Source organism: Linepithema humile, chromosome 2 (assembly GCF_040581485.1).
Source record: "Linepithema humile isolate Giens D197 chromosome 2, Lhum_UNIL_v1.0, whole genome shotgun sequence".
In the NCBI taxonomy this organism is placed as follows: Eukaryota; Metazoa; Arthropoda; class Insecta; order Hymenoptera; family Formicidae; genus Linepithema; species Linepithema humile.
The window spans coordinates 4989814-5015633 of NC_090129.1; the positions used below are offsets into that span (position 1 = coordinate 4989814).

A 25820-nucleotide genomic window follows, 5' to 3' on the forward strand; every position below is an offset into this window, starting at 1 on the left:
AATATTTTGAGCTCAGGGGATATGTCACATAATCAAATATTTAGATAATATCTATGCTTCTCTATTTTTCCAAATCGCATAATAGCATTTGTTGTATTAAATCTAAAGTGTTGCAAAATGTGACTCTTGCATTACATGCGCAAATTCTGTAACTAAGTATATTGAGATCCCGTTTTTAGATCCAGTTGAAGAAAGTATGACATTTTTTCGTTTCTTTAGTTTAAACCACAATCAGGTTGTTGGGCATTTTTTTTTTAAATGGACTCTATCATGCATCAATTCATACAATGTCAATCGAATATAAAGTTGCAGCTCAATTGTTTCCATCATCAGGATCAAATGATTACGAAGTGGCCACCGTATGTGCAAATTTACGTTAATAACATTCCTCTAATCGATTGTGAAGAAGAAGAAACTTTAGTTCCAAGGAAGAAACTTAAATTCCAAGTTTATAAGAATTTTATTATCCTTTTTGCGTTTGTTTCTTAATACAGTTACTGCATCTAATTATTAAATTACTATAATAAGTGCGCGCGCGTAGCACGCGCCTGTAATGTTCTAGTTAAATAAAAATAAGGTTGTAATAGTGTAGCCCCATCGGTTCCCGATAGGGACATTGCGTTTACAAACATCTCAGGTCCCGATCGGGTGTACTCATTAAAACCCGATTACTAACTGAGGCCTTGTGATCAGTACTGATCGAGACTCGATCGGGTGTACTGATCCGGGACCCGATCGGGTTTTTTGATCGGGACCCGATCGGGTTTTTTGATCGGGACCCGATCGGGTTTTTGATCGGGACCCGATCGGGTTTTTTGATCGAGACCCGATCGGGTTTTTTGATCGGGACTCGATCGGGTTTTTTGATCGGGACCTGATCGGGTCCTGATCGGATTTTTTGATCGGGTTCCAATCGAATTTTTTGATCGGAACCCGATCGTGTTTTTTGATCGGGACCCGATCGGGTGTACTCATCAGGACCCGATTATTAAGTGAGGCCTTGCCTGATCAGTTGCTTATCGGGGCGTTATTAATATTTCCATTCGGGATCCGAGTAAAAATATTAATTAGGCTCCGATAAGGAACTGATCAGGCAAGGCTTCACTTAGTGATCGGGTCCTGATTAGTACACCCAATAGAGACCTTACAATTAGATATTTATAAACGCAATGTTCCTATCGAAAACGGATGGGGCTACACTATTACAACCTTATTTTTATTTAATCGAGTGATTCTAATGAGGTGATTATGAGGTATAAGCTTATTAATTATTGGATTATTAAATATTATAGTATTATTATTATAATTATTAAATATTACGTCAGAAAGTGTGTAATACAAATAATTTTGATAAAGTTTACATATTTTTATTTAACATAGCATATTGATATATAGTATGTAATACATAACGAGGCTAAACGAAATACAGATTATTGGATTTCATTCTATCATCGTGTTGCGATGTTTTTGGTATGTATGTATCGAAAGTATTGTTGACGCTTTTCCACGACGCTAATTGGTTATCGCGATTATTCTGATAGTTTGATAGATTGAGAGCGAAGGTTATTTTGACGGTTATTTAAAATTAAAAAAATTTATTAAAATATTTAGATTTCACATAATTATTAAATTACTATAATAAGTGCGCGCGTGTAGCACGCGCCTGTATTGTTCTAGTAATAGACATATTTTCAATGATATATATTATTATATATATGATATATTAATTTATATTATTATGTAAATTATTATAATTATAATGTATATGTCCTTATAAAATAGAATGTTGTTCACAATAATATCTTTAGCTAGTATGATGTTTTTCGTCAAAAATTATTCTTTAATTCTAAATCGCCTTAACTTTAATAGGAACATTATAATTAGAAATAAGATTTATTTGTACTATCGATTTGCACTATTGATTAGGTGAGAGCACCCATAGTGACTCCAACAAAATTTGGATTTCCTCACCACAAGCGCTTACACAATAGACTTCCAAATACATTTGTTGTATCAGATTGTAAATTGGATATTTTGCGCAACTTATTTGAGTTCGCAGAGCTTTTAAGAGATTTGTACGAGTAGTAGTATACTATACCCAAATATATACATAAAATTATGTTTGCAGCGAGATGTTAATCAATGTGCATCGCTTCTACGTTGTCTGATAAAAGCTGCAATGACACAGAACACACGTTGTTATACAATTTTATAAAATGTTTTAATTCAAGAAATATTCTGTTTTGCTGTTATAATATTTTTTTTTCGATTTATTTTCATTGACTATTATTTTGACTATTATTTTAAACTGTATAGTGAAACGTACCTGATCATAAGGTGACTTCTCCATAGCATGGCGAGAATCTAAGGAAATCATCAAATCGTTCACGATGCTGTCTGCATCAGGTGGTCTGTAAGGAAATATAACTTGACTCATATCCCAATTGTCTATAGTCGGTATAATCATACTGTTCGGTGACATGGCCAAAGTCATTTTATTACAATTGCTCTCTTCTTCCGTTTTAATATTAGTTAAGCTCCTCAATGGTTCCCAATTAATGGTGGAGTCTATCACTACTTCATCAATTTCCACAAAATTACAGGTACTCAGAATACCCCACATATATTGATCAACTTCTAATTCCTCCATTGGCACAATTTTTCTGAAAAGTATGCAACAATTTGCTCATGCTCGTGTTTTTTAGTAGAACACAACATTCGTATAAAAATGAATAAAATGTACATTTTAACATTTTGGACTATTTCTTTTTTTAAAATATAAGATTTCTACGCATAGCAGTAAAATTCTATTCTAGGCCTGTCAAATAATATGATATATGATTCTAAGGCATAATATTTGTTACGTTAAAACTTTAGAATGTACATTTTCTTCATTGCGGTGCATTGAAATCTTATATTTTACAGAAATGGTCTAGAATTCTAAAATGTAAGATTCTAATGCATCACGGTAAAGTTTTAAGAATACCAAATGATATGATATAATTCTAAGGTGTAAAAATGAATAAAATATATATCGATAACATACTTTTTTAAGAGAGGAATCCTAATGGATGTATAAGAATAATTGGCAATTAATCAATACTTACAAGCACACTGGACACGTCCAGCTATCTGCTTCGCAATTTGATTGCACATATGATTCCAAATCGAAACACTGTATATGTTCACATTCGCGTCCTCTAGCTGGCAGTGTAATGCGTTTGGAACTTATAGGACATTTTAAAGATACCTGTAGGCAATAAGATGCACATGACTTAAATAACTGACATCTCACGCTAGTCTTAGGATTAAATGGAAGCTTTGGAATGTTTGTTAATTTTACCTTTAGTGCTATTGGTTCTATTACAACTTCCTCTGACTTTATACCATTGTTCGAGATTATATCATCAAAAATGCTTTTGAGTCTGGATATACAATTATCAGCCATTAAAAGTCTATTGCATAATATACCATGAAGTACACTCCGTACACTCGGTCGATCAACCAATTGGAGTACGAACAAATAAGTCTGTAAACAACGAGACTAAATAAAAGGAGAAAGCAATTATATATATAAAAAACAAAAAACATAATAAAATTCTTATAAGCTTAGAACTAACAAGTAAAAGATGTATATTTTATGTACAAATAAAATATTAAACACATAAAAATAACGAAAGAAGGTTAATCTATATGAAGCAAAAAGTCATGCTTGAACATGTTGAAGATTCATTAACAAAAAATACATCTTTATTTCTAAATTATGTAAACAGCATTGTTTAATTATTGATATCTTCAAACTTACACAACAACAATTGGCTACGGTGATCTGTATTGTATTCCTGCCTGGTTGACAGACGTCCTTCAAGTAAAGAGGCTTGTGAGAACTTTTGTTCTCTCCGCGATCGATTATGAGAGGAGTCGCGTTAACGGAAACAACTTGCACATCCACCGGCCAATTCGGATTCATTTGCTTATCATTTTGGTGGAAACATTTAAGTTGCAGCTCCAGATCCGACCGCCATGCTAGCGCTTGATGCATAGTAGGGTGCAGTTTGAACACGTAATTGCTAACAGTCCCGTGATATATGCGGAAGGGCGGAAGTATATCGTCTCGCACAAGGAATGTAAATCTCAATTGATCATCTGAAACATCTACCAACGGGATCTCAATATAGTTAGAGAATTTGCGCATGTAATGCAAGCGTTAAATTTTGACACGTTTTAGATTTAACACAACAAATGCTATTGTGCAATTTGGAAATTGAGAAACATAGATATTCTAAATTTGATTATACGACATCATTCTAGATTCATAATACTGCTATAATTTCTCAATAGTATTAAAACATAAAATCCAAGATCTACTCACTTGACATCTTAACACTTGTTGTGCTGTCTTGATGTCGTTAAAATTAGATATGATATCCGGATTCGGACTGATGTAAGATGAAATACTAGTGGCAATTGTTAATAGCGGCGTCGGATTGCCAAGAACTGTGCTGAAATAATTTATGTTGCCCTCATTCGTCGACCGATGCCATGTCCTGTTGATATTGACTGGTCGCCATAATGGACGCGCCATATAATGCGTTACCGTCGCTATATTTCGGATTCGGTCGATGACCGACGAACTGATTGCCGACCGAAGTTGGGGGTGAAACCATTCCATGGCAAAACTCGGAACACCGTTGTTAGAATAGTTTACTATTGTGCCGTATGGGTTCACAGTGGTTGCTTGAGATGCGGTATTGTAAGCCGGTGTCGTTCGCCCCATATTCGCCCCTCGTACCATCGCGTTGGGCACGAAACCAGCCGCTGTGGGATTCATATTCTGCAAAGGTTGATATTGCTGCTGAAAATTCGGCTCTCGCTCCGGTAGAATGGTTGTTTGGATACTAAGACGCCATCATGCCGTTAATGCATATAGTTTTCATTGTCATGAAAAAGACATTGTAAACGTAAATAAATAAAACGTAAACCATCGATATACACACAGAAAAATATCATTCTATTGCTAAGAAAAGTAATTACTCGGCTTACTTTTCTTTTTTTAAGTAACAATTATCTTTAATAAAGAATATTTTCTTGATAATAGTCTTAAAATATACTCATCACAAATTTTTGATAAACTCATTATCATATACTCAAAAGAAGTAGTTATTTTTTGGTGAAGAATATTATAAAATTGTATCAAAGAAAAGTCAGATTTGGTTAATTTAATAAGCAAATAGAATTCTTTTTCTAATTTAATATTCTTGATTGAAGTATTAAACTTACTGGGATCAAAATATATTTTGAATAAATTTGATGCTTATGATGAACTTACGATAGATTTGCGTATATATGAACTTATAAAATACTTAAAGCAAGTAATATTTACTTAAATACAGTATGTATTTTTCTGTGTGTAGATGTGATTTGAAGTTTATATGTGGTTTGTTTTAAATCAAACACACGATGGTACAAAGCGCGAATATGAGACAAAACAGTCATCTATCTACCTACCCTAGAATATTGCGGTGTAGACCCCAGCACGTTCACACAGTCTTATTCAGTTTCATTCTCGGCAATTGTTAAAATCTATCTAACATCAGTTTGAATCCAGATATCGAATCTAACTTTAACAATATCAAACCGCGCATTAGTATGACTGGTGAGTAAATCTTATATTTTATATTTAATTATAATGAATTATAGCAATATTTTGAGCTCAGGACATGTCATATAATCAAATATTTATATAATACCTATATTTCCCTATTTCCAAATCGCATAATAGCATTTGTTGTATTAAGTCTAAAGTGTTGCAAAATGTGACATCAATTCATACAATGTCAATCAAATATAAAGTAGCAGCTCAATTGTTTCCGTCGTCAGAATCAATGATTACGAAGTGGCCGCCGAATGTGCAAATTTACGTTAATGGCATTCCTCTAATCGATTGCGAAGAGGAAAAAACTTCGGAGTCACTTCAAATGAAGTATGACTGTCAGCCAGCCAGAATAGAATAATAATTGCATCCGGTTGTAATTGTGTAAGTTTGAAGAAGTCCATAATAAAACAATGGTATTTACATAATTTGGAAATAAAGATATGTTTGCGAATAAATTTTCAACATGTTTAAGTACGATCTTTTTCTTCATAGATTAACTTTCTTTTTCTCATATGTTTAGAATTTTGTTTGTACATAAAACATGTACATCTTTTACTTATTAGTTGCAAGTTTCTAAGAATTTTATTATCTTTGTTGTGTTTGTTTTTTAATACAATTATTGCATCTTTCTTTGTAACTTTACAGTTGTTTCTTTTTCAAATTGTACTGATTGGAATTGAGTCGAATAGTATTTTATTGTGATCTTCAAATGAGATTTTAGCCTTGGCTGAGTGGAGTTTGAATTTGTTTGTAACACATAAATTGAAAACAAACGATTACCGAACGGTTATCGGTTCCGGTTCGGTACGGATCCCTGGTTAAAAGATTAGTTTTTAGCAGGGTTGGGAAAGAGTTATTTTGTAAAAGTATCTAGTTAAAGTTACAGTTCTTGTCACTGAAAAAACAACTAGTTACAGTTACAAGTTACCGACTCTGAAAAGTAACACGTTACAGTTATAGTTACTCAAAAAGTAACGAGTCGTTACTTTTTAGTTACTTTTTTGCAAAATGTGCACTAAATGTGCACTACTATTTTAAATATAAGAATCTTACATTTCAAGATTTATTAACTTATTATATACTACATAGGTACTTAATTTTGTGTTATATTATTTTATATGTAATAAATCACAATTGTTTTAAACTTAAAATAAAAATACATTTAAAATATTAAATTAATTAATAATTTAAAATAAATTATTATACACTTAGAATAAAAATTATAGGATTAAAATTTTTCAGTTTACAAATTCACGAATTTCACACAAACAGTCGTAACTTTCGGAAAAATCATAGACTAATGTTTCAGTTCTTCTTAAAGTCTCAACTTTATGCTTATATGATAATCATCCTCAAAGATAATTTATTACTGGGCAGTGCATTCTTTAAATGAGAATTTGTTTATTTCTGTTAAATTTTATAATTAATATCTATACGTTTATTCGTCTATTCATTCAACAAATATCAAATCTACACTTAATATGACAAATTCCATGATAATTTTGTGGAGGTAAAAAAATTAAATCATATCCTTAAATATACTGATAAATTTATTATTTTATACAATGTGTTACACATTACGACAATATATAATAAAATAATATTTTAATATATATTATATATCCAAAATTTTAATAAAAATGTTTATTAATTTTTGAAAGAATTTGATATTTAATTATATCATCGTGAAGATGTTTTCTTTGTGGCGTTATTACAAAACCACCGACGCTAAACATTCGTTCAACAGATGCATTACTCGGAAGTGCCATGTTGTATTTAATAAAGTTTTTTAATTGCGGTGTAATTAGAGATGGGCGATTTTTAAAAATAACTCGATGTTTTAAATATCGAGTAAAAGAAAAAAAATTATAAAAGTGTCGATTATATTACTAAAAAGAAATCGAAAAATCAATTATCGTTTTATTTTCTTTTTAATTCCTTTTAATTTATTTTTTAAAGAAATCTTAAACAATATTTATTCTGCAATTTATATATTAATTTTATTTTAATTTTAAATTTACATATAGTTTTTTAATAAATCCGTAGAAAAATATCCATTGCTACATACAGCTAAAAAAAGACAGTTTTATTAATTTTATTAATTAAAATAAAAATTTTCATATGAATTTCTTGTAATGCACTCTGCTGGAACAGATAACACTTTGTTCTTGTATGTAATACGAGTACATACAAATTGTTACCTAATCTTTTGCCTCTAACTAAAATAGCTCGCGCAAAATACAGCATAAAGACAATATTTATAACTTAACCTTATCCTTTTCTGGGGGTCTATCTATGATCTTATTGGTCAACACCTAGTAAATTTGCTCACTTTTGTCATTTTCACTACATTGCATGATACAGAATCAGTTTGGCGATGTTAAGTGAAAAGAATCAAATATCGATTACTCGAAAGAAAAATTTACCGGTTGAAAATCTTGATTAATTGAAAAAAAAACTATCGGTTATTTCGATTAATCAAGAAATATTGCCCATCTCTAGGTGTAATTATTTAACATACCGATATTGCAATTATTTGATTTTAAGAATCGATGCAATTCTTCTTGTGCAGACTCGACTTCTTTTGTTTGCTGGTTAAAAGCAAAAAAGTCATCGTGATCGTCGAGGTTTTCGTTAAGATTTGGGGAACTTTCAATAGAACGGATTCCTAATAAGTCTTCTAAATAATTTTTATCAAGTTTTCTTTCTTCTCCATTTATCCAGTTCAACTTGAATTTTGGATGCAAACAACTTGCGATGATTAACTCTTTTTTTCAAATAATGTGGAAAATTTAAAATTATATGTTCAGAATCAATGAATAAATATTGTTCTGTATTAAAAAATAACAAATACATGTGTGTTAATTAAATTAACAAATTACTTTTTATTTAAACCTTGTTGAATAGCTGTAATTAGTGAATGGCAATTCATAAATCCATTTTTGTTGAGTTTTTCTAATTTTTCTTGTAAAGTTTTTAAGACTGGTAATAAGTATCCCATATACATCCCTGACTTACTTTGTAAAATACCTAAGGCTTGTGCCAAAGGTTTCATTACCTAATCCAAAAACAAAATTATCTACATATATTCTTCAACAGGTGTGAATGTTTTGCCTATAAATTTTACATACATACCCAATCAACAAAATGTTTGCAGCCTGCTGGCAGTTTGCGAGCAGATTCGCTCAGAACTTAGCAGCAGATACGGTGCCATCTATGTCCGCATTAAGCTCGTGTTCTGTCGGCAGAATCTGTCGACATAGGTTGACAGCAGATTGGCGGCAGAAAACGATCAGGATCTGCGCAGTGTAATTTGGTGTCAGATTTCCGGCAGAAATCGAGCAAAACCTGCCGTCACAATTTAAATGGAATAGCGGCATTTAAATGTTTCATTACAATTTTACATTTCTCGTTTTGCTTATTAAAAGTAGTAAATAAAGTATGCAAAATATATAATATATATTTGCTTTATTGGGACAAAAAAATTCTTATGTTTTAATAAATTTGTTAGGCCAAATCCCGAAATCACTGCAATATCGGGTCAACTCGCAGCTCATTTTCAATTTCAAAAATCAGTTTAATATTCTGAATCTTTTATGGGGATTGTATCAGAATATTGTATTAAACTGATAAACTTCATTAAGCCTGGCCACTTTACATGCACTGTAGATGAATCTTGAGTACGAGTTTATATATGAAAAAACACGCCGCACAGCGGTAAACAACATCAAATTGCACTGCACAAATTTTGCTCGATTTCTGCTGCCAATCTGACATCGAACTACATTATACAGATCCTGCGCGACTTCTGCCGCCAATCTGCTGTAATAATTCAGAGCAAATCCTACTCAGTTTCTGCTGCTAATTTGCTGTTAAATTATGTCAACAGGTTTTGTAACATTTCTACTGACATTCTGCTATTATCATTTAATGTAACAGATTTTGTATACAATCTGCAGTCTTTCTGCTGATAAAAATGTGTAGCAGACGTTTGGCAATATCTGTTAGACAGACAGACAAACGGACAGACGGACAGACAGACGCCGTCTCAGTGCAAGAAAATGTAATTGACAGTACACAGTTTGACGTATCCGTTTTTCGAATATCTACAGTTTTAATGCACGATTGTTGAGAGGTGAAACACGCATGTCCGGTATGCCTGACATGTCCGACGAGCCACATATAACTTCATGTGAGAAGGCATTCCTGTCTTCGTGTGTACATAGATAATTTCATAATATAGAGAAATAATAACATAGTAAAAACTTTTTTGAAAAGTAAGAATTTTTACAAAAAATCTTACAAGAAAGATTTAAATTTGCAAAGCTAGTACAGTGTAGTAGCTAGTACATTAGTTTACATTGAAAAAAGAGAATTTTCATGCACATTTTTTTCAATTTAGACACTTAGTAATCAGAAATTGTCTAAATTTTCAAAAATTTGTAATTTAGACAATTCCTAATTGTCTAAATTAAAAAAAACTGATATAGTATTCAAGCCATGTCATACTTTTGATACCTACTCTTTTATGCATATTTAATTCAAGGCTGAATGTAATTTTTATATGATTATGTTTCTTGAAAATCTAAAAGTTAAATTAAAAGAATTAAAAATATAGCTTCCTAATATTATTATTTAATTTTATTATATGTTTTGTTTTTAATTAATGTCTATTTATTATTACAGTTAGTTTTATTATTCATATTTTAGTATTATAGTTTATAATATCAATTTTTATGCAAAAAAGAAACTAAATTATTCCTTCAATTTTATATAAAATAAGAAGTTTATGGGTTATCATATTCCTTATATTGTATATATAATTTGTACAGATTAAATTCATTATTTAAATAAAAGCTGTATTAATTATTATTTAAATTGACTGTTAAATTAGTTACTAGTTACCATAAATGTGTAACTAAGCTAAGTTACAGTTATAGATGAAGGAAAAGGAACGAAGTTAAGTTATAGTTACCAAAAATAAAATAACTGTAACTGTAACTTCGTTATAAGTAACGAGTTACTTTCCAACTCTGATTTTTAGTAGATAATCAACTTACCGCACATTATTTTGCAATAATTTTTTGACGATTAATTTTCAGGAAATAAATGATTTATCAAGTCAATTTATGTTTTATGAGTTTTTTATTGAATGTTTCTAACTGTTATCAAGAAACAATGTTGTGTCTGTCATACATGTTTAAAAACTGGTCTTTGTATATTAAAATTTATTATGCGAATGTGACCAATGATCAGTGTTTTTTTCTTTTAGTTTATAATGCGCACTTCCGTTTTACAGAGAGCAAACTGTAGGTCTATTCGTTAAGTTGTATCTTCCGCATTTAATTTCTTCCTCTTGCTCCCTCTGCAGGAGAGCTCGAATATACATTTCATATTTATACATTGTTTAAAGTACAAGAGTGCAACTAAAACGAATAGACTTTGTGATACGAACCGATATCTGCACTCATGATGAATTTGCTAAACCAAATGTTTCATATTTATCAAGATATGTCACACACATACTAAACATGAATTTTTTTAATGCAATTTTGCAAAAAAATTCTGCAGTGGCAGAATGTATGTGAATTTGTAATAAATATCGTTATAAAAACAATATGATTACGTGAATATATATTGATATTTCGTATGTTATTCAATAATGAAGCTCGTGTTCGATATAGCAAGTACACCATAAGTCGATACGGTTACCTTACATGAAAATACTTTATTTCGTTATTGTAACTTTCCAGGCCTTGGACAAGACAACACTCATAACCCGCAGTCGTTTAATTTGTTCGCAGAGCATTGTAAAATCAAATTATAGGCCTCCTAACGATAGATAAATAGGTATTGTAATCTTAGAATCAGACAGATTTATAGATATTCCGTATTGTTGTATAAAACGAAAAGTAATTTTAATTTTCATACTGTAATTCATGAAATGACATATAATGCCACCTAAATACTGATTAATTAATCATTAAAAATAATATAACACATTTTTATTATATTAACAAAAGAATAAAACAAATAATTTCTCAATTATTGTATACGATTTTTTTATCGGTGAAGTACTGTATTATATGAACAAATTATTATATTAATATAACTGATAAACTCTATCGTTCAATTTATTTTGTAAAACACTGCATCACTTTTTCACATTTTTCTCCGCGAAATATCTACAAATCTCTAGGATTCTCATAAACTGAGACAGTGTATCGTGTATTTTAGGGGTATTATTAGTTAGGTATAGGTAAACATTGCCTATGTACAATCGCAACAAGGTTGCGCATACTACTTCTTGGCAATTCTAAGTAAAGCTTACAGTTTGAATAAACTTCTTTAGGTAATTATACTTTTAATAAGTAAGTAATAATTCTATTAGAAATAACAGTACAATATCTGACTGTTATCATCATTCATCAGCCATTTACAAGTGACATTCTCTAGGTCAAAGTATTCTCATACATCTCGTGCATGTTTTGGTTCTGAGAAATAATTAGGAGAATTATTTTACTATTATAACTGGCCAATAAGTATCTGCCACTTTTCTTATATTATTACTCTATTTACGATATATACAAATAATATACAATAGTCGCGCTTAATACAAGTAATATTAAAATCTAAACTTCAATAATGTTATAGTAGTTATATGAATAGAAACTTGACTCTAATCCTTCACTGTGCGCTAGCGTTGCACATTGGAATATAAATACATTTTTATATAAAATTTGTATAATCTACATCTTCGCGCAAGTCGCTTTAAGTATATATTCTCTTTTAATCACAAAAGATACAAATGTTTATAACCGCTACATAAGCAGGGGGTCTTGGGCGGTATCACTCTGGCAGTATCTTTTTTTTTTTTTTTTCTTTTCATATACGAGTATCTGATTTACGTTCTCATTAAACGGTAAATCAGTGTACCGCTACATCGTGCAAGAAGATATACAGAATTTATTTTCGCATACTGAGTTATTGCAGTTGTTATCAAGTATTTGCGAAAATAATAAGTTCAAGCGCTCTTGTACATGCATAACTATTCTGTGATACACATGTGACATTACATGTTTCCTGCGAAAAATTTTGATTTTTCCTCTCTGTGTAAGATTTGATTGTATGCAGATTATATTGAACCGTTTCTCAAGCCCTTCCATAAATATTGCTATTAACTATTTGTACAAGTAAAATAGCAATATAGTTAATTAGAGATACATAATTACATATTATGATTAGCTATATCAACCTAAAATAGTTTCAAAATGTATCTGTTTGTACATAAATCATCTAGAGATACACATATATTAACACACATCAAAATGTGAAAATAAATTCTATATGTGCAAATATTCTGATGTATCTTCAGAGGTTAACATCATAAGATGTGGTATAGAAAATCATATCCAAAATAGAAAATTGTAATTTAGAAATATTTTTTACCTGCAAAGAAATCTTACAAATGATAAGATTTGCTTATTAAATATTTGGAGTTAAGTGCATATGTACATATCTTTTCGTCATATATTTACAGGAATTGTAGCTCCTTATATGAAGCTAAAGTTTTTTCAAAATAGTAAACGTATCATACTTAAAAGCGTTTACAAATCAATTATTATGTTTTTAAAAGTTACATGTGCAGTTTTTATCTCAGGAGATACATCATGTTTTTATTAATTTCCAGTGTGAAGCCCGATATCCCCTAATTCACTTTTGTCTGTTGCTACGACTTACTTAAATGAAAGGAACACTATATGCACAATATCCATCAATAGGCAAAAGTTGCCAACAGATGAATATCTTACTTACCTCCATTAAAATTTATTTACAAAAGTATGTCTGTACAATTATCTTTCTGTTGCGACATAGGTCTATCATAGCCTTGAATGCGAATAGACCGGTTTTCATGTGTAAAGATGTTATTGTAGGAACAACTTCCAAATATCTCAAACTATAATTACAGTATAATTTTTCTTTTAAGCAACTGTTTAAAAATGATTCAAAGAAAATTTTTTACTATAATCGATTACAATAAAGTAAATATATAAAATAATTATACAGAAATGCAACCTCAAGACAAATGCAATATATTTTGATCATTTTTTAAATAAATTTTTTCTATCAATCGTGATCATAATTCACAGTGACATATCAACTGAATATTAATACGATATCGTGAAATCTTTGTTTCAATATATTTTTGTTTTATATATTGTTTAACAAGCTATTAATAGACATTGTCAATAACATACATTATTATATATATATGATATACTAAATTATATATATATAATAATGTATATGTCCATATAAAACAGAATGTTGTTCACAATAATATCTTTAGCTAGTATGGTGTTTTTTCGTTAAAAATCATTCTTTAATTCTAAGTCGCCTTAACTTCAATAGGAATATTATAATTAGAACTAAGATTTATTTGTACCATTGATTAGGTGAGAGCACCCATAGTGACTCCAACAAAATTTGGATTTCCTCACCACAAGCGCTTACACAATAGACTTCCAAATACATTTGTTGCATCAGATTGTAAATCGGATATTTTGCGCAACTCATTTGAGTTCACAGAGCCTTAAGAAATCTGCGCGAGTAGTAGTATACTATACCCAAAATTATGTTTGCAGCGAGATGTTAATCTTCTCCTCTTCTTCATCGTTTAAATAGTGGGGTTTTATTACATGATTTCATTATTTTATGAAATATTCACTCGCCTCCTGTCTCTTTTCTTAATCAAAGAGTGCCAATATGTCATCGCTGGAAGCAGGATTACTACTGCTAGCCCCACTACTAGGTGGTGTATTTAGATCTGGTGGATCAAGATACGACAAGAGTTCCATCGTATCTACGTTGTCTGGTAAAAGCTGCAATGGCACAGAACACACGTTGTTATACGATTTTATAAAATGTTTCGATTCGAAGAAATATTCTGGCTCGAAAAATACGATATACTTACATTTAATGCCTCTTGACCGGTACCTTCCCCGTCTATAACTGCAGCGGGATCAAAATTCAAGTCTGACGGTATATCCGTCGCGCTGTCATTACTTATGTTCGTGTTCGTATTGCCAGACGTATTATGGTTTCCCGTGGATTCTTGCGATACAGGCGGAACGCTTGGCGGACCGCTGGCTCCACCAGCCGGTGTGTGAGGAGTGGATTGTGGAGTGTGCGGTGTATGCGGAGTGTGAGGCATCTAGAATGCATATAATGATATCACACTTAATAGCTGTTTTGCTGTTAAAATATATATATTTTTAATTTATTTTCATTCACTATTATTTTACGTTAAACCGTATAGCGAAGCGTACCTGATCATTAAGTGACTTCTCCATGGCATTGAGAGGATCTAAAGAATTAACGGATTCGTTTAAGTGTGAGAGAGGGCCTGCTCCATTACCATAATCATTATTGCCGATAGTATTCGCCCCCGAGTTTATCTCGTATGTTCCACCCGACGTATTCCGATGGTTTATACTATTATTCGCGTACGTAGAAGATGTATTATTCATCATCGAACCGCTCACAATGCTGCTCATATCGGGTGGTATGTAGGGACTCATAGCTTGATTCATATCCCAATTGTTCATAGTCGGCATATTCATACTGTTCGGTGACATGGCCTTAGTCGTTCTCTTACAATCGCTCTCTTCTTCGGTTTTAATATTATTTAAGATCTTCGCGGGTTTCCAGTTAGCGGTCGAGTCTATCGTTACTTCATCAATTTCCGCAGGATTACAGGTATTCAGAATACCCCACATATATTGATCAACTTCTAAACCTTCCAGTGGCGCAGATTTCCTGAAAAATTTTGCAGATTAAAAATTTGCACATGCTCGTGTTTTTTTAGTAGAACATAATATTGGTATAAGAATAAATAAAATGTACATTTTAACATTTTAAACCATTTCTTTTCTTAAAATATAACATTTCAATCCCAGTAAATTCTAGGCCTGTCAAATAAGATATACAATTCTGAGGCATACTATAATATTTGTTAGGATAAAACTTTAGAATGTACATTTACTTCATTGCAATGCATTGAAATTTTATTTTAAAGAAATGGTCTAAAATTCTAAATTGTAAGATCTAATGCATTACGGTAAAGTTTTAAGAATACCAAATCATATAATATAATTCTAAGGTGTAAAAATGAATAAAATATATCGATAACATGCTTTTTTAAGAGAGGAATCCTAACGGATGCATAAAAATTATTGGCAATTAATCAATACTTACGTGCACACTGGACACCTCCAGTTACCTCGTTCGCAATTTAATTGCAAATATGATTCCAAATCAAAACACTGTATATGTTTGCATTCGTGTCCTCTAGCTGGCAGTGTAATGCGTTTGAAAGTTATAGGACATTTTAAAGATACCTGTAGGCAATAAGATGTACATAACTGACATCTCACATTAGTCTCAGGATTAAATAGAAGCTTTGGAAGGTTTGTGAATTTTACCTTTAGTGCTGTTTGTTCCACTACATCTTTCTCTGACTGTATACCATTGTTCGAGATCGTATTACTGAAATTTCTTTTGATTTTGGATATACAATTATCAGCCATTAAAAGTCTTTTGCGTAGTAAGCCATGAAGTACGCTTCGCACACTTGGTCGATGAACCAATTGGAGTACGAACAAATGTGACTGTAAACAACGAGCCTAAATAAAAGGAGAAAGCAATTGTATATAAAAAAAAAACAAAAAAAACAAAAAATATAATAAAATTTTTATAAGCTTAGAACTAATAAGTAAAAGATGTATATTTTATGTACAAATAAAATATTATAGATATAAAAAAAAGAAAAAAAAAGTTAATTTATATGAAGCAAAAAGTCATGCTTGAATATGTTGAAGATTCATTAACAAAAAATACATCTTTATTTCTAAATTATGTAAACAGCATTGTTTAATTATTGATATCTTCAAACTTACACAACAACAAGCGGCTACGGTGATCTGTATTGTATTCCTGCCTGGTTGACAGACGTCCTTCAAGTAAAGAGGCTTGTGAGAACTTTTGTTCTCTCCGCGATCGATTATGAGAGGAGTCGCGTTAACGGAAACTTGCACACTCGCCGGCCAATTCGTATTCATTTGCCTATCTTCATGGTGGAAACATTTAAGTTGCAGCTCCAGATCCGAGCGCCATGCTAGCGTTTGATGCACAGTAGGCTTCAGTTGGAACACGTGATTGCTAACAGCCAAATTGTGCTCTAGACGGAAGGGCGGAAGTATGATGCCGTCTCGCACGGGGAATGTTAATCTCAATTGATCATCTGGAACATCTAGCGACGGGATCTCAATATAGTAGGAGAATTTGCGCATGTAATGCAAGCGTTAAGTTTTGCAACATTTTAGATTTAACGCAACAACTGCTATTGTGACATAGATATTCTAAATTTGATTATATGACATCATTCTAGACTCAAGGTATAGTTATAATTTCTCAATAGTATTAAAATATAAAATCCAAGATCTACTCACTTGGCATATTGACGGCTGTCTTGATGTCGTTGAAGTTGGGTTTGATGTCGTTGAAGTTAGGCTTGATGTCATTGAAGTTAGGTTTGATATCCGGATTCGGGCTGATGTAAGGCGGAATACTAGTGGCAGGTGTTAATGGGGGCGTCGGATTGCCGGGAATGGGACTGTGCTGATAATTCATATTGCCCCCATTCGTCGATCTCATCGATGCCACATCCTGTTGGTATTGACTGGTCGCCACGGTGGACGCGCCGTACGATGCGTTACCGCCGCTATATCCCGGGTTCGGTTGATGACCGACGAACTGATTGCCGACCGAGGTGGGGGGTGGAACCATCCCATGGCAAACACCCGGAACGCCGTTGTTGGGATAGTTTACTACTGTACCATATTGGTGGTTCACAGTGGTTGCTTGAGATGCGGTATTGTAAGCCGGCGTCGTTTGCCTCATATTCGCCCCCCGTACCATCGCGTTGGGCCCGAAACCAGCCGCCGTGGGATTCATGTTCTGCATAGGTTGATATTGCTGCTGAAAATTCGGCCTCGCTCCGGTAGGATAGTTGTTCGGATATTGAGACGCCGTCATGCCGTTGAAGCCCTGCTGCATAGCTGCTGGATTCTGAGTAGCGTACGGAATCTGTCGCTTTTGCATGTGCATATTTGGAGTCGGATAAGGTGCTAGCCTTCGTGGATAGACGGTTCCTTGATGCGTCTGAGACTAGAAGTGTAAAAGCAAACGTTAGTATAAAAAAAAACCAGACACATTACTGATCGAAATAATTAAATGTGTGTTCAAAAGATCGATAAAATATAAAAAAATTTTAGCGGCAAATATAATGCTTTATACAACAAATAATACGATCGTAAAAATAGCTCACAAGTTATTATTTTTTTAACGAATCACGACAAACTCAAGATACTGTAGCTAATAATAATTGTATTCAAATCGCCAGCGGTCGTTAGATAAATACCTGCATCTTGTTCATTTGCATATTGTTGGGTCCCATCATGTTGTTCATGGGCATGTTACCCATGTTGCTCATGGAGTTCATGGGTGTCATTCCGTTCATAGCAGTCATACCGTTCATCCCGGTCATCCCGTTCATTCCTCCCATCGTCATAGGATTCATTGTGTTCATGCCATTCATACCGTTCATCGAATTCATGGAATTCATAGTATGCATTGGGCTCATCGTGCCCATGCCGTTAAAATTGTTCATCCCAACTGGCCCCATTCCTGCCATTGGTCCTCTTTGGCCGTACCCTGCGTTGTACGTTTGGTGGGGTAGTTGGCTCTGCATCTGGTAAGAACGAATATTCCCATTTAAAAGTTCATAAAATTCTTGAGGGAAAAAAAAAATAGCTTTGTTGAAGAAACGCAAACTCTGAAATAATTTTCTTATTATAAAAAAAGGAGAAATTAATGGAAAAATTTGAATCGGATGCTTATTCCACCAATTCGTGTCGCTCACAATTAGCTTTTCTGAGTGACACAAAGCGCTCTATTGCTGTGACGTATGAAGCAGAATTCCCCGTAGTCACGTCACGCGATAACGTCTTGAGTGTTGGCCAAACATTTACCTGATTGAATTGCGCGGGGATGTCCTGCATAGGGCGGTCCTGCATGGCCACCACGCTGGCAGTGGCGGTGGCCGTAGCGGAGGCAGCTGCTACCATCGCCGCGACACGAAGTGGCGAACCACCCCTTCCGCTTTGGGGTGGCGTTGTGTTATGATAACCGGATGATAACGGCTGCACTCCGACGCCGATCGTCGCCGTTGTTGATAGTGTCGCGTCACCGCTGGACCCTCGGAGAAAGAGCTCTCTTCACGAACGATCTTCACGAGGTAGATGCGAACGCGCGGCTTATTGGCGCACTGAAACAGAGAGCATGACTCATCTTAACCCTCCTGTGCGAGATAAAATTATCTTTTTGGAGAATCACGGTGTGCGTCGGTGTTCGTTATAGAAATAACTGTGCGTTAGAAACTGCGGAGTTGGCGTATCAGTTGCGAGTAGTAAAGTGTGACGCAAGCATACGATTGGCGTTTCGATTCTATTTGAGTCTATATTTGAGTCCTTTCAGAACCGTTAATAGCAATACATACAATTCTTTTAACGATGGAAGATCGATATACAGACGATAATAAAATGAAGAATGTTATCGAAATTAATAATTTTTTATATTGAAAACAAATATTGGATTTTTTACTTGAAAATTTTTTCGGGATTAAAGTCGCCGTAGAAATATAATTTTTAAATTCAATTACTATGATATATTAAATTCATATAAATTACAGGATTTTAAATTCGCAGAATCATCAAATATTTTTTTTTTTTTTTCGTGAGATACGAAAAGCATGAATCGATTTATTATCAAGTATTAATAAAAAACTTTATACGTTAATCTGTACAGTATTAAATAATGCGTACTTAAAGTGTAATAATTACTACATCGTCTCAGATTATTTGAAATGATCGGGTTTACAACGATATAATGCGCAATGAAGGATAATACGTCGTCAATCATGCTGCCAAGAGTTAAATCGGTTTAAATGGCAGTGTGAACTTTTGCATTTGCGACAGAAAAGTGGTTACCATTTGCCAAGTCAAGATCATACTCGTGCAATCGATTCCCGCTAGGAACGAATGGATTTCTGCCAATCGATACAGCCTGTGTGTTTGATGTATCGTAACCGATCTTTATTTCATAATCTGCGACGTAGTAATAACACGCTGGAATTATTCACGTTACTTGAATAATTCGAGAAGGTCACATTTTTTGCGCTCGGCGTCGTTCCGTGTAAATAAATATGTTCATGACGATAAGAATTCAAGATTCTCGAACAAAACACATTTTTTGTAATTAAATGACAGACGTTGATTTTTTAATATTCCTCGAAAATATAAGACAACAGTAAAATAAATAAAAAAAGACATCGATTTTATTTCTTATAATTTTATCAGTAAGAGCCTTATTATATTTGGCATTTGTTGCAGAATACAAAAAGAAAACTAAAAAGAAAAATGCTTATTACGTATCGATATTGCCCGCATTAGGAATGAGATCAATATTTCAATACAATCAATAATTTTCTTACAATATCGTAACATTAAATAACACAGATTTTTTGTTTCTAGAAATACAATCGATATAAAAATATTTTTAAACGTTTTGTTTTTAAATAAATTATTTCATCAATTTCAAGTGATAAAATAACACTTTTTCCTATTTAAACAATAATTTTTTAAATAATTGCTTTATATTTTAATTAATTTCCACGATCAATAATTAACTATCTAACATTAAATTCGATGTTTCTTCAATACCGTTCGTTCATCGTGGCACCGATAATGCGCTGACAATATTCAAATGCATAAAATTATCGATATTCTTTAAAGATGGCCATCCCTGGTGCGCACCCCGACCGAGCAAAGCGAGTGAAGCCAAACCCCGACCGTGTTCCCAGCTGGTCACACTACGCCGCGTAGCCCCCATTGCTTTTCTGTGGGAAATGCACGTGCTCGCTATTCACACACCGCGCCGCGTCGCGCCGCGCCGAGTCGCGCGCGTTCATAATACGTGCCTTACCCCGCACACGCTGCCACAAACACGGAGGACGGCCGTGCGAGAGAGCTCGGGAAGCGAAGTCTTCCACCGATGCACGATTTCCGATGGGTTCGGATGTTACACTAAACAGGATATTCATTCGCCGCGTAAAAGAATTTCGTCGTGTAAACATGAGAAAACTAAAGACACGAATAAGAATTTGACGAGTACAAAATTTCGAGCTGTAACAAATATTTTGGCGATCGAGAAATTTGTAAGATTTTAGACAAATTTGGCAGAAATTTATTTTTAAAGGGTTCTTTGAATTTACTGTTCTATTTTTGTAACTGCTAAAAATGTCAAGATAAAGTTGTTATTTTCACATCAACAAGACATATGTCTGTATGTATAATATATATATGTATATATGTTTAAATAAAATTAAATACTGCAAAGAGAGAACTAGTATACATACTAAGCTAAAAGGAAATATTAAAACTCTAGGACATTCTGCGCAGGGAAACCTGCCTGAGAACCCTCCAATTGAAGGGTTTGGATCAATAACATAAGTCATACGAGAACGCTTGTTGCGCAGAAGTTTTGCACGACTTTCTCTCTCGTAGTGATCGTTATCGTTCTAAATCCAACTGTTTTATAAAAAAGAAAAAAAAAGGAACAAAGAAAATGTGCTAACGGTAACAAAAGCGCAAAATACAATACATCCGAAGCCAGGACAAATGAATTTTTCATATTTAAACCACAGAGTCGTAACAGAAACCACTCGTCATACCAGATTCTTAAATGCAACAGTTGCGTGGCAACCATTAATGTTACCAGTCCAGACTAGCGTATGTCAAGAAGCACGCGTGTAACGCGGCGTGTCTTCGTGATATCGGATTACCACGTGCTTACGGTAAGTTTTGCGCGTGCCCACGGACACCGTAATGCTTGGCTTTGCGCAAAAGCAGAAACGCGTCCTTATCTGACGTTACCTGATTCCCCGTTGCATAAGCTTTCACGTGGATCCGTTTACGTCGAGTCGATGTTTATATGCACGTATCTGCCCCAAAATCACCGGATGTCTTCTCGACCGTAACATAAAGATAGCGAAACTAAGAAGACCGTTTTTTAAGTCGATTTTTATCGCATTATCGGTATTTAAATATAAAAAAAATTTTTTTTTTTCAAATATGTTAAGTTTATAATTCTTAAAAAATTGTTTTAAAAAATGTAATATTGTTATGTAATATAAATATTGTTTTTAAAATTATTTTTACGTGCTTTGTAGCACTAAATGTTTTTCATTTCCATTTGCGTGACAACAATGATGAAGGAGACTGGAAAGTAAGGCGGCGGATTTTAAATCAAGATCTCGCTCACGAACTTACTTCCACTCACTTAAACTTAGTGTTCTAACACTTTTAGTTGTCTGAGAGCAGTTTTCTTATGCTTCGTCACTGTACTTTCTCTGGAGTGCGGCTTTTAAATTTAATAAAACAATTTGCCGAATATGAACAATCTATTTCAATACATTCTTTTGATTAATTAAGGCAAGACGAGTTTCTCTGATTCTAAGCTTTAGTCAAAATCTTTGAGGTAAAATTCGCGATATTAAAAAATTTTACATTAACGTTATATTCGTGGGACTCATATCTCAAACAAACATAGTGCAATTGATTATACCAGACAATAACACTCGCAAAGTAATCCGTCGACGATAAGATACTAACTTCACGTTTTTCAAAATCCTGATAATAAGATAATAAGGTGGTCTGATTGTCTAGACTCGAATATTCATATATTCATATATTGAAATATTATTTATTACAAATTATTTCTTAGTTTCAGGATAAAGTATCATATTGATAATTATTAGTAGACTATTTATTAAGAAGAAAAATCAAAAGTAGATTTAATTTTTCAGGCGCTAGTGTGTCTAATGGATTAACGATGTTGTCGATCTCGTCGATAAAATCATATCTATTTGATCAGCCTCTTAAAAGCGTCGCAGATCAGGTGTCCTGTCCGGTCTATCGTTGATTTCACAGGTTGGCAATTTATTTCACATCCGCGTTCAAGTGCAAACGAGCGATAAAACGCGCAAAGATAAACAAAATCGATGAAATCGCGCGGATTCGCGAACAAAACAAACACGTATCCAGACACATGTCAACAAAGTTTTACAAAGTAATTTTTTCATTATTCGTCTGCAAACTTGAGGGAGACTTCTCTGCTTCTCTCTCTCTCTTTCTTTTTTTGTTTTCAATCGCAGACCGGCGGAGAAGGTTCTCCGTACACGCGCTGTCCTCGAGACGCGATTATGACGCTCGAACAAAAACAAATTTAATAGCCTCTCCGTTCTGTTCAATACGGCGCAACGAATACGGGAGCACACGAACACACGCGTAGTACGAACGTACGAACGCGCCATGTGATCTACGAGGGGCGAGAATCGGGGACGTTCAACAGCCTAGGGAAAACGGGGGAGGGAGGGGGGGCCGATCGATCGATTAACACGTGCCGCTTTAAATGTTTGGGAACTGTAAAGTACTCGATGATCACAGACGATGTTGCTAACGACATTTTATAGGCTCGTGGATAAAATAAAAATATAATTTCGACGTACTTTTTTTTCTTCGAGCCGATATTCAATTTTAACATAAAGATCGCTCTTTATACCTAATCGTATCCGCGTTGTAATCGCACTTTTAATAATAAAAAGTATAATTTCGCACCATAAATCAAAACCTAATCCTTCCTGGATTTACGACGATGTTAGCTGGAATATTCATTCTTTTTCATTTACAGAAAATGTATAGTTCCAAAGGTTCTATGCTAATATTAAACTGTTATTATCGATTCTTCATTGACAAGAACTGCCAATCAAGGTTTTATTTATCATCGACATATCGGAAGCATCGTGAATAAATGATACATTATCAAACAGTCGTATTGCTTAAATTATTATACAAACTCTGAAACAATGCACTTCAGCGCGTTGCACCATCGTTCATTATTCTGCCGTATCAATGTATAACATTTCCGATTGCGAAATAATTTCCACCCAATCATGTCTAGCGTATAATATTTCGTTTGTCATCCGAGCGTGTTCGAACGTTCATCCTCCCCAATCTGCCGGGCAGCGCGCGCGGACCGTGCATAGCGCACGCGTTTTTCGTGCGTGTAACGCTCACACAAACTCGTCCAGATATAGCGCGTACAGAGAGGGAGCGATTCGGAGGTTGACGTCATCCACGTCCCACCCCCTTTAAATTCATGCTGAATGCGACTACGACGACCGACCCAGCCTCTGCCTTTTCCCTTCGTTTCTCTTTTCCCTTCCCGTCGCCTGCCGTTCTCCGCTCTCTCTCTCTCTCTTTCTGCTCCGCACTGCTCGCTGTCGGTCGACCGGTAGGAGAGAAAGAGAGAGGGACAGAGAATCAGCGGGGGGATCGGGAGGGAAGGAGCGGGTGAGCCCCTCTGTAGATCCCGCAACGGGTTTCTATTCTCGGATGTCAATATTTCGTCAACTAGAGCCCACTCGGCGCGTAACAAAAGGCTCCGGCTTTACAGCCGTTGCCGTGCGAGAAAGAAAAAGAGAAGCGGTGCGCCGCGCTTGTGTGCGTTTTATAAGAGGATGCACAGCGCGCGCGGAGGAAGGGCGCGCCCGCGCGCATCGGGGATCGCCGGGATACGAAAGGGATTGCGCAAGGGCCGAAGCATTTCGGGCACATTGAAGCCCCGTAATTGTGTCGGGGCGCTGTGTGTTTGCCAACGAGCGTTAAAATATTTTCAGATTGCAATAGACGGAGAGAATGAGAATCGAGAGACACGATAAACGACGCGTCGGGGAATCGTCAGGATGCGCAGCGAAACGAGTCAATCGCGACTGAAACGAAAATTTAGATCTCGGATTTTCCGATTTTTATTTCCTTCATTCCTGACAGCTGATTCTCGATGCTTAACGTTGGCAATCAATTACTTCAGTAAGCAACTGCTTCCAACTGCGTCATTTTGAACGTTTTTATATCGCGCGTTGTCAGTCGTACGATCGATTCCGGGAACGCATAAATCACAATGCTCTAATGTAATTAGATTCCTGCGGCATCAATTACTATTAATTACAAGCGTATAATTATTGCATCGAGGGAACGCTGGAATTTTCCAGGCTGAGAAATATTCGAGTATATCTCGAATTAGTCTATCGCGTTGCACGCGAATGTTTTGATCGGCGAAACGCGTCGACGGCGAGGTAGGCGAATAATATCGCGCCGGGGAATCCTTGTACGAGATAAATAAAACGGGCCTCTCACGGTCGTCGTGCCGTCGCCGCCGACACATAATAGCCGCGTTCTCCTCGGCCGCGCTCGCGTATGAACTCAGCTCTAAGGTGAGCGAGTGCAAACAGCATCGTCTTTGCAATATTGGGTGGCGACCGAGGCGTCGAAAACAACGGAAATTAATAACTTGGCGCAAAAAATTATTTTTGTTTCGACAGGTGCACATTCTCTGTTGGTTTTATTCCACGCAGTTGATGCACCATTTTTGTTTACTTCATTCGGTAAACTTAAAAAGAGCTTAGAGGTATCCGTATTATTTTAGAAATAAAAATAAAGTTTGGTGATAAAATATTCGACGAAAAAAACTGTTTGCAAGGCGAGTGAGTCGAATTTGATGCAAGTGTAATGGATTAACTGTTAATACAACAATGAGCGAATTATTTCAATCGAAATCAATATACTAATTATACACCAATTGTGCCACAATCAAATATCAATTAATTCCTGTTAATATCTCTGTCTTATACGTTAATGTTTCTCAACAGCCCTCGACGCAAATGTATAAGCCGTTTCATGAGGTGGCAAAGAAAACACTGCCGCAAAAGCAACTTTCACATGACGGGGCCCCAGAATGCAGAGACCTCGGGCATTCGCACCGTTTGCTAGAAGACGTCACTGAGCGCGAAAGAGAGGAGGATGGATCGGGTACGGGGAGGAGGGAGAGGACAAACGAACGGCGGATGCCGATCGCAACACTTCGCTAAAATCAGGACAACGGCGAGAAGGAGGATGAGAAACGGGTATTCGAGAGGACCCCGACAGAG

At 34.6% G+C, this 25820-nt stretch overlaps 1 protein-coding gene and 1 pseudogene across 6 annotated transcripts in view; both read right to left on the bottom strand.

The window, feature by feature from the left end:
* Positions 1–441: 441 nt before the first annotated feature.
* Positions 442–4937, bottom strand: LOC105673844 (zinc finger MIZ domain-containing protein 1-like; annotated as a pseudogene).
* Positions 4938–10782: 5845 nt separating this feature from the next.
* Positions 10783–25820, bottom strand: part of LOC105673925 (zinc finger MIZ domain-containing protein 1-like) — a 61301-nt gene continuing 46263 nt past the window's right edge. For 2 of the 6 annotated variants that reach the window (XM_067350350.1, XM_067350349.1), the window contains exons 2-9: positions 18748–19043; positions 18138–18467; positions 17167–17884; positions 16615–16967; positions 15914–16341; positions 14986–15475; positions 14631–14870; positions 10783–14538 (exon numbers count right to left, since the gene is read on the bottom strand). In XM_067350350.1, the coding sequence (XP_067206451.1) occupies positions 14404–14538; positions 14631–14870; positions 14986–15475; positions 15914–16341; positions 16615–16967; positions 17167–17884; positions 18138–18467; positions 18748–18843 (2790 nt within the window). In that variant the 5' untranslated portion in view covers positions 18844–19043 and the 3' untranslated portion in view covers positions 10783–14403. The remainder of the gene's footprint in view (positions 14539–14630; positions 14871–14985; positions 15476–15913; positions 16342–16614; positions 16968–17166; positions 17885–18137; positions 18468–18747; positions 19044–25820) is intronic. The other 4 variants (XM_067350352.1, XM_012369921.2, XM_012369919.2 and 1 more) reach the window with 4 other exon arrangements.